Source organism: Orcinus orca, chromosome 14, assembly GCF_937001465.1.
Source record: "Orcinus orca chromosome 14, mOrcOrc1.1, whole genome shotgun sequence".
Classification (NCBI taxonomy): domain Eukaryota; kingdom Metazoa; phylum Chordata; class Mammalia; order Artiodactyla; family Delphinidae; genus Orcinus; species Orcinus orca.
This window is the reverse complement of record NC_064572.1, coordinates 78,667,857-78,683,631: the sequence shown is the minus strand read 5'-3', so window position 1 is coordinate 78,683,631 and position 15,775 is coordinate 78,667,857. Positions and strand designations below refer to the sequence as shown.

General features: G+C 45.3%; 1 protein-coding gene and 1 pseudogene across 1 annotated transcript in view; both read left to right on the top strand.

Annotated features, from left to right (window-relative positions):
* The first annotated feature begins 1,429 nt into the window (after positions 1-1,429).
* Positions 1,430-2,682, top strand: LOC117199933 (10 kDa heat shock protein, mitochondrial-like; annotated as a pseudogene).
* Positions 2,683-12,531: 9,849 nt separating this feature from the next.
* Positions 12,532-15,775, top strand: part of EIF3A (eukaryotic translation initiation factor 3 subunit A) — a 33,580-nt gene continuing 30,336 nt past the window's right edge. Inside the window, exon 1 of the mRNA XM_004265780.4 lies at positions 12,532-12,724. Coding sequence (XP_004265828.2) covers positions 12,676-12,724 — 49 coding nt within the window. The 5' untranslated portion in view covers positions 12,532-12,675. The remainder of the gene's footprint in view (positions 12,725-15,775) is intronic.

The following is a 15,775-nucleotide window of genomic DNA, read 5'->3' as shown; positions in this document are numbered from 1 at the left end:
ACACAAAAATAAACTCAAAATGGATTAGAGACCTAAATGTAAGACCAGACATCAAAAACGCTTAGAGGAAAACATAGGAAGAACACTCTTTGACATAAATCACAGCATTATCTTTTCTGATCCACCTCCTAGAGTAATGGAAATAAAAACAAAAATAAACAAATGGGACAAAATGAAACTTAAAAGCTTTTGCAAAGCAAAGGAAACTACAAACAAGACAAAAAGACAACCCTCAGAAGGAGAGAAAATATTTGCAAACGAATCAACGGACCAAGGATTAATCACCAAAATATATAAACAGCTCATTCAGCTCAATATTAAAAAAATAAACAACCCAATCAAAAAATGGGCAGAAGGGGCTTCCCTGGTGGCGCAGTGGTTGAGAGTCCGCCTGCCGATGCAGGGGACACAGTTTGGTTCCCCGGTCCGGGAAGATCCCACATGCCGCGGAGTGGCTGGGCCCATGAGCCATGGCCGCTGAGCCTGCACGTCCGGAGCCTGTGCTCTGCAAAAGGAGAGGCCACAACAGTGAGAAGCCCGTGCACCGCAAAAAAAAAAAAAAAATGCTGTATTTCTTTGCATCCAATAGTCCAAATTTTTAAATCTCTGAAATTGGGATGCATCCTAAAATTATAATTAGGAGTGCTTTTTTTTCTCATAAAATGATGTGTTTAATCACTGATGGCATTTCTAGATTTGAAGAAACATGGTAGAAAGAAAAAATAAGAAAATATGTTAAATTCATAGACCCCAGATATCCTGTCTTTTCAACTTCACTAAGGTCATTTGCTGAATCTTAAAAGAGACACATTTAGCCCAAAATACTTTATAATTTTATGTGGTATTTGGGCTTGGGTAATCATCTTCCATTAAATTAGCAAGAATGTAGAATCAGTCAGACTTGATTTCCTTTGCTCAGTGTGCTAGCATCTGCAAAACAGACTGTGACATGGGATAAAGGCTGCGGAGAGGGTACAGACATAAGCACAGCAGAGTTCTTTCCTGTGACCACCTTACAACAGGTGGGAAAACAGAAAAGAGGAGAGGGAACGCATGACCAGATCTATTGTTTCTGGGATTTCAGACCTAGAGATCCACACTTGCGGAAAGAGAAAAAGGCGAGAAGTCTCAGAGGTGGAACAGGATGAGAGCCTCCGAGTCATTGCCTCTCCTTGCCCTGCTTGGGTGGCTCTGCTGGGTGTGGGGACCTAAGGTGGGCACTCTAAGTACTTCCTCTAAGAGTAAGTTAGGGACAGCCCCCTGTGGCCAAGGCCCATCGGTGTCATCTTAGTCTCTGGCACATTCTGGAGGCATTCAGAAAATAAATGAGGATGAAGATGATGACCGATAGATACTAAAACAAAGGATTTGAGGGAGATGGTGGTGGGTACTGGGAGGGAAGGATAAAGAAGGCTGTGGCCAGGCTCGGATGGAGTGGGACAGAGGGTAGGGCTGGAGAGGTTATCTCTGGGAAGGTGGGAGGATGACTGGAACTGACGCCTTCCTCCCTCCCCTTTCACCCCCAAGCCCTGTCAGACCTGCCAGACAGGTTCTCCAGAGTTAAGGGGGAGAAGTAGAGGGTGGAGAGAGGGGAGGCACCCCAACCTTTGGCAAGAAGATTGACTGCTGGGTGTGGAAACAGAAAACTTGAGCTCTAATTCCAGCTCTCCCCCTCCTAGCTGTTAAACCAGTCTTCTCTGGGCTTATTTTCTCAGTGATCAAATGCAGCTAACCATATCTTCCTCTGTGCCCATCCTAATAAGGGTTGGACCAAGAAAAATCTTTATGCTAATGTTATAGATAAGAGTAGCCTTGTGGAGAGTATGAACTAAACTACGGTGGCCAGAGTCAGGGCAGGACAGGCATTTAGAAAGTTTTTCCCCCTCTTTGACCAAGTATTAGTTGAAAAGAGTGCAGCGGAAACTGTAACCAAGAGAGGCATTATGCTTCCAGAAAAATCTCAAGGAAAGTATTGCAAACAACAGTAGTAGTTACCGGACTGGGCTCTAAGGCACCAAAGCAGTTCTAGATAAGGATTATTTCTTACTTAGAGATGGTGACATTCTTGGAAAGTATGTAGACTGAAATAAGTCACTACTGAAATGGCATCACGTGAAGCTGCCCATTCCACTGAGGTATTTCATCATGTAAATAATTTCCATGTTTCTCTTTTATAATAAACTAATGATATCCCCCCAAAAGAAGAATAGCCTGTGTAGGGCGTCCCCAAGACTACCCCCAGATTCAATGATTTGTTCAGGGGATTCACAGGATTCAGCATATAGCTGTATTCATGGCTATAATTTATTGCAGCTGGAGGATACAAAGCCAAATAGCAAAGGGGAAAGGCACAGGGGCTGGTGTTCAGAGCAAAGTAGGCCCAAGCTTCCAGTCCTCTCCTAGTGGAGTCACAAAGGATGCACTTGATTCCTCCAGCGACAAGTTGTGACAGCACATGTGAAATATTGTTGACCAGGGAAGCTCATTAGAGACTCAAGGTTTTTATTGAAGGTGCCGGTCACATAGGCAACTTCTGCCCAGCACATACCAAAATTCCAGCCTCTCACAAGGAAACAGGTGTTCAGCATGAACCCCACTGTGTGTACGAATCGTTTAGGCATAGTTGGTCACTCTTATCAATTCTGGGAATGGTGGGAGTGATCCCGAAATCCAAGTTCCCGACACCCGCCAAGGGCCTACCTTCCTGGCAGGCTTTTCTAAGGGTGACAGTCTCTGGCCCGCTATGACTGGTTTGTGCAGCCACCTCCTTGCTCCCCAGGAAAAGATAAAGAAGTTGTTGGCACTGATGTGGATTTGGAAAATGCCCAAACTGTCTGCGTATGTGGATAAGGGACCCAATATTTTCCACAGATGTTCCAATGCCCAGGCTCCTGTGAGGCAAGTGTGGCTCTTCTTTTCATCTGTTTCCATAACTGGATTTAATCAGAGATTAGGCATGTAGTCAGCCAAGAGCTTCTTTGGGGTGGCAGCTCTTTTTTTTTTTTTTTTTTTTGCGATACACGGGCCTCTTACCTCTGTGGCCTCTCCTGTTGCGGAGCACAGGCTCCGGACGCGCAGGCTCAGCAGCCATGGCTCACGGGCCCCGCCGCTCCGCGGCATGTGGGATCTTCCCGGACCGGGGCACGAACCCGCGTCCCCTGCATCGGCAGGCAGACTCTCAACCACTGCGCCACCAGGGAAGCCCGGGGTGGCAGCTCTTTTAAGGGATTCCAGGCCTGCCAGGGGACTGGAAAGTCACTTCTGGAAGGGGATTCAGTCAACTGCCCTGACACCCTGTCTTGATGGTTAACTGGCTTCCAGGCTATTCGAGACTTCCAGAACATTCCCAAGAGGAAGTCATCCTTCTTGTGTTCTCCAACATTTTAGGATGCTAATATTGGAACCTGAATAGATCCTAGGCCCCAGGAAGCCCAGCTTTGGAGCCTTAAAGAAACATTGTTGCATTAAAAGAAACATTTCAGTAAGGAAAATGCAATTAAAATTAATTCTGATCCTTATTTGCATTTTTCAAAGAGCATTAAAGATGACAGAATTCATTACCTACAGTAATATGTCTTAAAATTCCTTTCCTCTCATATTTTTAAACATTTTATTGTATTATTTTTAATTAAAAAATGTGGTACTGAAATCTGGGATAAATGTTTTGTTTTAGAACAGTTTTCGATTTACAGAAAAGGTGCAATAATACTGAGAGTTACCATATACTCCCTACCCGATTTCTTCTATTATTAACATCTTACATCAGTATAGTACATTTGTGGGACTCTTCTAGTGGTCCAGTGGCTAAGACTCCATGCTCCCAATGCAGGGGGCCCAGGTTTGATCTCTGGTCAGGGAACTAGATCCTACATGCTGCAACTAAAAAGATCCCACATGCCGCAACTAAGACCCGGTGCAAGCCAAATGAATAAATAAATATTAAAAAAAAAAGGTATAGTACATTTGTCACAACTATGGAGCCAATGTTGATACATTAGTAACTGAAGTTTATATATTATCCAGATTTCCTTAATTTTTACCTAATGAGTTTTTCTGTTTCAGGTTTCTACTTAGGATGTTTCCTTAGGATCCTCTTGGCTGTGACAGTTTCTCAGACTTTCCTTGTTTTTGATCACCTTGACAGTTTTGAGGAGTAGTGGCCAGGTTATTTTATAAACTGTCTTTCAGTTAGGAGTTGTCTGATGTTTTTCTCACGGTAAGACTGGGTTTTGGGCTTCCCTGGTGGCGCAGTGGTTGAGAGTCCACCTGCCGACGCAGGGGACACGGGTTCGTGCCCTGGTCCGGGAAGATCCCACATGCCGCGGAGCAGCTGGGCCCGTGAGCCATGGCTGCTGAGCCTGCGCGTCCAGAGCCTGTGCTCCGCAGCGGGAGAGGCTACAACAGTGAGAGGCCCGTGTACCGCAAAAAAAGAAAAAAAGACTGGGTTTTGCATTTAGCAGGAGGAAGACCACAGTGGTCAAGTGCAGTTCTCATCTCATCGTATGACACCTTGATCACCTGGCTGAGGTTGTGTTTGTTGGGTTTCTCTCCTGTAAAGTCACTCCCTCTCTCCTTTTTCTATACTGTTCTTCTTGGATAGAAGTCACTATGCACAGCTGACACTTAAGGAGTGGAGGCTTATGTGCTCCACTCTCTTGAGGGCAAAGTATCTATATAAATTATGTGGAATTCTTCTCCACGGGAAATTTCTCTATTTGCTCAATTTATTTATTCAATCATGTATTTATGTTGGCACAGACTCCCTTGTATTTTTGTAAACTCTCTCTCTCATTCATCTGGCACAGGTTCTCATATCTCTCTCCACTCTCCTTAGAAATAACTCTTTCTGTTACCTTCATCTTCTCTCCTCTTTCCTTTTTTCCCCCATTAGCCTTTTTTCCCACCCCTCTATTATCCCTCTCTCTCTCATCTAAGCCCCTTCCTACTTGAATCTCCTACCCAACTTCTCCAGCTGTCCTCCTGACTGATTACTTCCTGTCCCGAATACAGGATGTGGAAAACAGGGGGAAGGAAACGGGGAAACGCTCATTAGTCATCATCAGAATAGTTTAGCAGTTGAGGGGGCAGAAAGAGGCTGTGAATATTTCAAGCATTGATTATTTTATCCGTCTTGCATATACGTGGAAATGATTTCTAGAGAGCTTGTGTCAGGGATGGTGCTAAGAACGATACACATAGTATCTCACTCAACCTCACAACAACCTCATCATGCTTATTCCACAGTTGATAAAACTGAGGCTCAGAGAGATTACTTGCCGAATGTCAAGTAAAATGGCAAAGCTGTGGTTTGAAGCCACAACTAACTCCAAAACTGGCGTGCTCATAGCAATAACTGAGATGTATTCATAATCCTAGCTCCTTAGGAAATGTAACATGCCCCTAGTTCTAAAAATACCAATGTGGAGTATGGTAACTTGTTCATAGTCTCGGAGAGTCTCAAAGCTCTCATGAGGCTTTCGCTAGACCTGTCTGAATTTTTATAGTTACACCTTACACAGTCTTGCCCTTTTCCTCCATTGAGTTGTACCTTGGTTTTCACTTCCTGCAAAGCGAAGACTCCATAGTGTTTCATTCTTTTTTTCTCTGTGAGTTAATATGGAAAAAACTGTTAAGTTCTCTGTATTAGTTTTCTCTTGCTATGTAACAGGTTACCACCAGCAGTGGCTTAAAACAACACCCATTTATTAGCTCCCAGTTCTGTAGATTTGTGTGGCTGGGTCTGTGTTCAGGGTCTTGCCAGGCTGCATTCCTTTCTGGAGGCTCTGGGGAAGAATCTGTTTCCAAGCTCATCCAAGTTGTTGATAGAATTCAGTTCCTTGCAGTTATAGGACTGAGGCCTCCATTCACTGGTTGGCTTTTGGCTGGGGGACCGCTCTCAGCTCCTAGAGGCTGCCCGCAGTTTTTCGCTCTGTGGCTCCCTCCATATACTTTCTCATGCTTTGAATCTCTTACTTCCTCTGCCTCTGACCTCTACACCCAGATTTAAAGGGCTCATGTGATTGGTTAGGCCCACCCAGATGATGTCCCCTTCCCTTTTTTGGGGGGGATGTGGGATCTTAGTTCCTCAACCAGGTGGAGTCTTAACCACTGGACCACCAGGGAAGCCCCAATCTCCCCTTCTTAAAGTCAACTGTGACATATAACGAACCTACTCACAGAAGAAATACACCATCACATTTACAGTCCCAGACATTAAACAGGATGTGTACACCACTGAGAAGGAGTCTTGGAAGTCTGTCTACCACAGTCTCCATTCCTTCATTTATTCACACATCTCATACTTATGGAATGCCTGCCCTGTGCTGGGCATAGTTCCAGGAGTTGGAGATACAGCAGTGAACAAGATGAACTTGGCCTCTTAAAGCTTACCATCTAGTATGTTAAGACAGACAGTAACCAAGGAAACAAAGAAAACTCCCAGTTAGTGCTGACTGCTCCTCTGAGAATTAAAACAGGCTGGTCTTTAGATTAGATTGGGTGGTCAGGAAAGGGTTCTCTGAGGAGGGACTATTTTAGCTGCTCCCTGAGAAGAGAGCACAATGAAAAGGTCCATGTGAAGATAGTCTAACATCCACAAACCCAGGATGAAAGCCCACACGTTCTAGGGTTCCTTCTAATCATGTTTAACACATTTCACAGAGAAGCCCCGTTTCAAACCACATCCAAACCCACTACGCACAGTATCTTACTCATTCTGCTTCCTTGGCTGTAGTTGGTTTGTGTAGCTTTGGGCATAATCTCCTCAATCCCCAAGCAGGAACTGGGCTTCATGGCGTGCCAACAACGGCACGTGTGAGCACGTGTGCCAATTCCCACAAACAGGCCCCTCTTTCTTCTTCCCTCAGCCTTCTTCTAGAGGCAAGCAGAATATTAATTGAAGGCTCCTGAGTGTAAGATGCATTTTACCCAATAAATAACAGTATATTGCCAGGACATGTTTCTGCTAAAAAGTATACTCAACTGAATTTGCATTCCAAGTTCCTGCTTTAAATGTGCAGAACCCAAAGGCTCAGTGAGAACTGTCTGGCACAAGCACAGTGTACCCCACGTTTGCCTTTGTTACCCCACTGCCTAAAAGCTTTCCAACCCCGGTTAGACACTTTCATGGTTAGGAATTCAAGGCTGTGAGGTTTTGGACCTAGTCTGTTATCGTGCAGCTGGAACCACCAAGGTGCTTGGGTGTGACCATGAGCCAGGCACTGTCCAGACACAAAGATTAATGGTCCCAATCATTACCTTCAAAGGACTTCCAGGGTCATAGAGGAGACCACCATGCAGACGGGCAATTATAATATAGGAGGCTTGCTTTAACCAATTGTCATTTCTTTGACGAAGATTTATCGAGTGCTTACTCTGTGCAGGGCACTCTTACTGGTGCTGCAGATATAGCATTTGAACAAAACAGACAAATCCCTGCCCTCATCAAGCTTATATTCTAGAGGAGTAGACAATAAAGAAAGAAACTCATAAAATATATCAGGGATCAAATGATGATAAAGAAATAAATGCTATGGAGGAAAATAAAGAAGAGAAGCATGCTAGGAAGTACTGTATGGGAAGAAGGGAGGTTATTATTACTTTAAAGAGGTGAGGGAAGACAGCACTGAAAAGGTGACACTGGCGTCACAAGGGAAAGGAAGGGATTGTGTAGGGCCTTGTAGGCCATTATAAGGACTGACTTTCACAGGGTGATCTGGGGGCCACAAGAGGGTCTTCATTAGGAGACTGACATGATCACTTCACTTTTGTGTTAAAAGGATCCCCTTCCTTGCTAAGTGGAGAAAAAAGAGAAGGGAGCCAGGTGAAAAGAGAAAGACAAGCTAGCAGGTTCTTATACACTCCAGATGAGAAATGATGGTGACTTGGATCAGCGTGATAGCTGTGGAGGTAGCACATGTGGGATTTGTTGATGGGTTGACTGGACGTGGGGATATGACAGAAAAAGTGGAGTCGAGGATGTCTCCAACACTTTTGTGGCTTAAGCAACCAGAAGAAAGGGGTTGTAATGGTTCCCTGGGGGACGATGGCAGGAGGCACAGGTTGGAGCCAGAAGAGACCCAGAGTCTGGTTTGGGACAGGCTGGGTGTACGTTGTGTGTCTAACATTTGATGGATGTGAGACGGGCTTTCAGGGGAGAGACCAAGTGCTGATGATACAATTTTGTAACTTATAAGCACAGATGTGATTTCTAAAGCTATGAGCTAGCGTGTTGGGTACCTTTGCCATAAACAAGCATTTCCACTGCATAACTAATTGGCCGTAAGACAATTTTGTTATGAAGGATATAATAACTGGTTGACAATTTGGTTTCAACTGGTTGAAATGTATTAGCATTTCTTCTGGTTAGTGATATTATGGATGTCTTTATCGAGCTGACAGATGAGGTCCCTCTTTTACTTTTCGTTATTTTATCTTTTAGGGCAAAATTGCCTAAGGCCAATTAGTTATGCGGCAAAAAACATTTGGAGCCAAAACGCTTGTGGCAAAGATGCCTATGGCAAAGATGCATACTGCGAAAGTACCTAGAAGCACGAGCTAGAACCAAGAGATGAAGGTAGTTAGAGGAGGGAAGAGGTCCAGCAGCTGAGCCCTGGAACTTTTCAACCTTAGAGGTCAGAGAGGTAAGGAGCAGACAGAGAGGTAGGAAGAAAATCAGGAAAGGGTGATCCTGGAAGCCAAATGAAGACAGTGTTTCAAGGAGGATGCAGTGATCATCTGTGTGTGTGAGAGGAGATGGAATCCAACGTATTGGTAGGTAGGGGCTGGCTCTAGATAGGATAGTGGATGGAGAGTAACAGGAGGGAAGGCAGAGGGTCTGAGCACAGATGAAGATGGGTGGTAGATGGCGGAGTGCCAAAGTTCTCTAATTTTTCCACTGTTTTGGCCATCGGCTGAGAGTAGAGAAAGGACGTACTGGAGAATTAGAGAGGGGAAAAAGTATGAACTAGTCATCTGGGAGAGTGGGAGTGTGGCCCAGAGAAGTGGAGTAGGGTGTCTGAACAGCAACACAGTGCTTGTTGAGGCTGGTGGTCGTGAACTTAAAGTGAGACTTGTCGACATGGCTGTGCATTCTTCTCCAGTCACATTAGGCTCGAGGCAAGGAGTGGGTGGAGGGTTGGGTTGGCCAGGGTTTGGGGTAGAATAAAGGGAGAACTGAGCAAGAAAATAACTAAATGATGAAGTCCAAGTTGCGTCTGGAGGAAACAGAGAACAAGAGGGATGAGAGCAGCGAAAAGGAAGTACAGTTGATGAATGGATTGCAGGTCCCAGTCAGGCAGTAGGGTTGCTCAAGTTGGGATCTGATAGAATTAACCATAGGTGGTGGTGGCCAGAAAATAAGATGTTTGAAAACAAGATTTGGGAACTGAGACAGTTAGTGTGACAGTTAGTGTCTGGGTTAGGGGTCAGCAAACTATGGCCTGTGGGTTAAATTTGGCCTGCTGCCTGTTTTTATACAGCCTTGAGCTAAGAATGCTTTCTCACATTTTAAAATATATTAAAAAAAGAAGACTATTATCCTTTTAGTAAGAACAGTTGCTCCAATAATTGAAGACATTGCTTCCTGGCCTGCAAAGCCTAAAATAATTACTACCTGGCCCTTTATAGAAAAAGTGTGCTGACTCTTGGTCTAGACTCTAGGGTATCACCATGTGTGAGTGGCTGAGCTCAGGTAGAGGACACATAGTGAAGGCCAGGTGGCCAGGATCATTTACTGATACAAGGGTATAGAGCCCACGAATCATTACGATGGTGGTGTTGGAGAGAGTGACAGGGAGCCAGAACTAAGAGCCAAGGAATGAGGGAATGTGACCTGGGTTCTGAAGATGCCTGTAGAGGACTGCAGTGTGGAGGAATCACATGTGGCCTAGACTGATGGCATGAATGTCAAAACTCAGAATTTAAGGGAGGAGAGAGAAAGAGAGAGAGCACACTCTGGAAGTAGCTAGTGGGAAGAGCTAGTCGGTCACTGGTTACCTCCAGGCACCAGTGGTTTGATGGAGGAACACAGCCACCCCTTGACAAGGTGGCAGGGGCAGCAGAGTGCTCAGGGCTGGCCCCAGTGATGGAGTTAATGGTGGCCTGAACAAAGAGCACAGGCAAAGGGGAAGTTGGGTAGGGCCCCCGCTGGCAGAAAAGGCTTTGCAGAGGAAGCCTTTGGGCTGAAGCTTGGAGTACTAGCAGGAGTTAGTCAGGTAACAGTGGGGGAGGGGTTGGGGAGGGGCGGTATATATATGTGCAGGAAAGCATGGTATCTTTGAGCACTGACCTCAGAAAATCATGAGTGAACTTTGGCACAACTGGAGGTTCAGAATCAGTGCCATTAGGAGCTTTGGGTGAAGAACATTCTTGTTTCTTCTTTACTATTTGCATGCTGAGGCTTAGGGATATCGAGCACTCCGTGTAGATGGGGAGATGCTCTATGAATGAAGCGTGACACACATTGGCCTTTAAACTTGTTACCTCCCCATGTGTAAGGTAGGAAAATGTATTAGATACATATTTATGTAAGGATTTATTCATTTCTCTCCCCATTATTTTTTGAGAGTATCTTGTCTACCTGATGCTGCCAGGCATTGGGGATACAGTGGTGAACAACACAAATATGGTCCTTCCCCTCTCTGAACTTACAGTCTGCAAGTAATTACACTGAAGTATGGTCAGTGTTAAGAGAGGATGTTACTGGCGCTCAATGCCTTGGCACCTAAACTTATCTGGGGGCCAGGGAAGAATCCTGGCAGAAGTGACATGTATAGGTGATTGTTGCCAGAGCAAGGAATGGGCAGTGGTGAATTTCCAAGTGAAGTGATGGCATGCGCTGGGTTGGAGGTAGGAGAGGGCTGTTTCAGGCACTGAAAAGACACTGAGTGTGCTGAGAGATGGGCCTAGAGAGACGATGGGGGCCTGGACTGGAGTGGTGTCTCCGTTTCCACGTGGCTTCTTTTTTTTTTTTTCAGCCTTGTGGGATCTTAGTTCCCTGACCGGGGACTGAACCCAGGCCCTGGGTGGTGAAAGCACGGAGTCCTAACCACTGTACTGCCAAGGAATTCCCTCCACGGAGCTTCCGGTGAGTGTTCAAATCTTCCTCTCTCTAGACTGCAAAGTCTGAGAAGGCAGGAACCAAATCTGTCCTGTTCAATTGCTGTGTACCTACCTATCGGGTATTTACCTCCTCAGCCTGGCACATAGTAATGGTTTGTTGATAACATGACATAGTTTGTTGAACGAATGTATAAATGTGAACCTTGGTTTACCCCTCAAATTTATTGTTCGTCATTATAAATACCTTCATTACAGCATTCTTGTAAACAAAACAATGAATGTGAAAGCATTTCAGTAAACTGTAAAACGTCACACTTGTTTTAAAACTGTAAGACATTATGTTGCAAATATGTATAATGTAGTACTTCAGTTGTGCCCTTAACAACTGTTTTTTTTTTTTTTGCGGTACGTGGCCCTCTCACTGTTGTGGCCTCTCCCGTTGCGGAGCACAGGTTCCGGACGCGCAGCTCAGCGGCCATGGCTCACGGGGCCCAGCCGCTCCGCGGCACGTGGGATCTTCCCAGACCAGGGCACGAACCCGTGTCCCCTGCATCGGCAGGCGGACTCTCAACCACTGCGCCACCAGGGAAGCCCAACAACTGTTTTTTTGAGAATCATATTTATTCCACTGAAGTCAGAAAAGCCCTCCAAAACACTGTATTAGAGAAATTATCCAGTCATATATAGTACAAAAGTAGCTTGATTAGGGAAAAAACCTTTATCACCCTGATTACTTCCGTTTGCCACTTCCTGAGTGACTTTTAGTATACTTAGGTTGCTAGTTTTCTACTGAGCATTAATCAACAGCAAGTATTTATGCTTTTCTCCAGGCCCAGAAAAGATCCTATCTTGACCCTCATTACCCTCATTGTGTACTCATCTATCTCTGAGGGCCCAGGCAATCTCTGTGTCCCCAATTTTAAAATTTTACCTAGATATGAAATAAGCTTGCTTATTTGTTTAAGTTACTTATTACAACCCTCCTCCCCATACTAGTCCGGGCGGTGACAGGTCACCACTATCTCCAGTGATGAGCATCGCTGGCCCTAATGATACCTGCTCAAAGCATCTGTGTTAAATGAATAAATTCGGCATTTTAACTCAGTCAAGCCAGGACATTCTCTAGGCGGATGGGACCTGAGAGTTAACTTTGTATGACTCCGCACAAGTCATGTTAAAAGAAGAATCTGTGCCTTCCCGCCAGACAGAAGCTCTGACCCAAATCTCACCTTTCCCACCCAGATTGTCGCTCGAAGAGTGAGGTGGCGGAGAACCGGCTCTCTAACATTTCTCCGCGGAGTCCCCAGGTGCAGCCAGAGAGCTAGGAAGACTTCGGCTGGCGCCACGTCAGCCGGCAGGCGTGCGGCCAACGCGCCTGCGCGCGAGGAGGGGCGGTGCGCAGGCGAAGGCCCGCCCCTACATCCGGGGCCTAGGCGGCGGCGGTGCCGCCGCGCGGGGGTCACGTGTCTCTTTCCTTTCCGTCTCTGGCCGGCTGGGCGCGGGCTACTGCTGGCGAGGCGCGTGGAGCCTTGCGCTGCTACCCCGTCGCCTCCTCTCCTAGCCCGGGCCCCTAAGGAGTTCGCTGACGCCGGGTGAGCTGAGCCTGCCGCCAAGATGCCGGCCTATTTCCAGAGGCCGGAAAATGCCCTCAAACGCGCCAACGGTGAGTAGGGGATCAGGGCGCGCCGGACTGGGGCGGCCCGAGGCCTCGGAAGTCGAGGCGCCCGGGCCAGCTTCTCGCTGCTTCGCCGCTCAGCTGCGGCTGCACAGGAGGCCGATGCGGCCTGCCCGCCGCCGACTCAGGCCGTGGTTGGGCATGGTGTCCCTTCTCACTCCAACCGACGGGGGGGGGGGGGTGGGAGGCGCGGAGCAGGGAACCGTCGCTCGAGGGCTCGTCCCTCCCGCCGCCTCCGCCGCCGGGTGAGTCTCGGGGCCGCGGCTCCCGAGACAGCCGTACCCGGGCCCGAGCTTCTCCCTCCCGCCCGCCTCCGCTTGGTCCTCCAGACCACGGGGCTTTCAGCTTCGGCCCCGCGCCCCCGGCCGCCATCTGGGAGTGCCGGGGAGGAGGAAACATGGCTCCCTCCCGGGGACAATGCACGCCAGAACCTCGGCTCCACCTCCCGCCGGGCCCGGAGCCGGGCAGTCCCACCTCCTGCCCTCCCGCAGACAGCTCGGCACCCCCCGAATCCAGCCCCGCGCTTTGCGGGGTCAGGGTCCACTTACCCTCTCCTCTGACCACTGTCTCCGCTTCGGGGACTCTGACCCATTTAACCCGTTTCCTATTTTTTCTGGCATTGATTATTGGCAGCTCAGAAGCCTACTCCGAATCACAGGAAGTTGGAACAGAGTTAATACTCTAAGAGGGACTTCAAGTTCTCTCTCAAAGATAACGAAAGTGAGGCCTAGGGAGTCTGGTTTGCCCAAGGTCACTCTGGGAGTTAGTTGTTGAGCTAGGAGCCTAAAACCAAGGTCTCTTCCAGATCAGTCGATTTTTTCACTACGGCGCTGCTACTTGCGATTTTTATTTACATATGTGTACTTATGGGAAAACTTATGGCGCTTCTGGGAAACCTTGTGCTTGTCCCGGTCTATTCAAGAGGCATTTATTACGTTGGCATTATGGGGGTGCAAATGTATTACACGTGCCTCTGGTCTTTAAACACTTTTTTATTTAGGGTTTGTAAGTGTTAAGGGCGTTCATTGCTCTTAGTTTCACCCTTCTTCCATCCAAACAAGTTTTGGATCTTATCCATGTTGTAGGTGGATATGCCGTGTCTGTTAAGCTTTTATGCTTGTGAAGCTTATTTTGTTAGTTTGTTTGAAAATCCTCTTAGGAAAAGGTCAATTTCAGTCAGTACATACAATTGATACTACTGATAATCTGTCGGGACCAGAGGTCTGTCACATGCTTGTTATTTTAACTAGAAGTAAGAATTTCGGGGAGAAGTAACAGTCTGTGAAATAGGATAGTGCCATATTCTGTGGAATAGAGTAATTGTTTTAAAAACAATTGAAACTGCAACTTTGACCTGATCACCCATTTTAATTCTCCATCTAATAGAACAGGCAAGAAGTTTACAGATGTTGATTAATTTATAGGAAAGAAAATAGATTGAGATGGAAATTTAACCCTACAAAATGGGCTAGCAAAATTAGGGAAAAAATTTTTTTTTGATGTTTTGAAACTTAGAGAATTATATTGTGGCATACCAAATGACTTGGGTGAAATTACTGCTGTAATTGCTTCTGCAGATCTGTTTTACAGTCCTTTGAATGCTTGACCAACAGACATTTTTCCCCCATGTTAATTGGCTAAAGCACTGTAATCTCAATGGCCTAAATATTACACATTTGATGTGTTCAGGCCTTGTTTCCTTTGCTCCTCCCTTCTGAATCTTTTTATGAACTTAATATGTCAGTAATTTTTTTAAATTAGAAGGGATATATGATAATGTAACAAATCTTAAATCTTTTCTCACAATTTCTAAGTTGAAATAGATTTGATTCATGGAGGGCAATATGGGGAAAATGTCAGAAATTAAAGTAGGCAAGATGAGAAAGGGACACTGAGATGGAGGTGGAAACTTGAATTTTGTTAATGTAGTTTTTCAAAAAGGCCCCTTTAAACTGTAGGATGAGCGTAGGATGGTAGAGATGCCTTACCTCTCAAGTAGTAATTTCTGTACCTTTCATCTTGTGAACAGAGAGATCCTGTCTTAGTGTCAAAGAGCAGAATGTGGATGGCAAATGACACTGCTTACAAAACTTTAAATAGGATGATCAAAGCACATTTTATTTTAATGGAAATAATCTCATTTATCTATAACATTGGTAATCTCAATCACATCTGGACCTCATCCATTATGTTATCCTAATAAAACATGAATAAATTTAAGTGTAGAATAGTTTATCAGAGCAATATTTTTGGAAACAATTGGAAAACAATCATCCAGGAAAATGAGAACTTGGCCCAGCAGTTACAGGCAAGAAATTCATTCCCCAGAATCATTTGGAAAAAGCCCTTTTCTGGTTTATATTGTTAAGTAGTGCCAAATCAGTTGCTTCTGACCCTGTAACAGCTTTTTAACTTACACTCTACAACCAATGACTTAAAAATGAAGTTGTTAATAAACCTACAAATTGTGTAACATTATATCTTATCTACTTGGTCCGGTGCACAAATAAACTAGTAAAATTGAAGGGTTGACCTAAAGTTTTTCTTTATAGGTAGACACATAGTTTCAGTCATGGTGTCTTAAAGGTAAACTCAGAATGCCCACCCTCCTAGTAATAGTTGGTAATTCCAGATTTTAATTTTTATTTCAAAAATATCAGTCTGGAAATGAACATTTCTGTAAATTTTGCAGTAGAGGTTTTAGTGTGTGATAGTTTTTTCCAGCCTCAAAAACTTTTTTTCCCCTTAATTAGATGATTCAGAGGATCATCTAAACTATATCCTCAGATATCAGTTGGGATAAAGACAGGAACTCACCATCATGGATTATCATGAGAAACTTCTTTCCATTTCAGTGTTTTCTTTTAAAAACATCCTTGCCTGGTATCCATGTTTTCCTTTTTTTCTTGGTGGTGGTGATGGTCCTATGAAAAATTATTTTTTAATGCATTTGCTTTGGCTTTTATGAAACTATTCTTTCAGAGTTTGAAAGTATTGAATTTGGAATCCTAAATTTTGATTGGCTGTTGAGGAAATGAA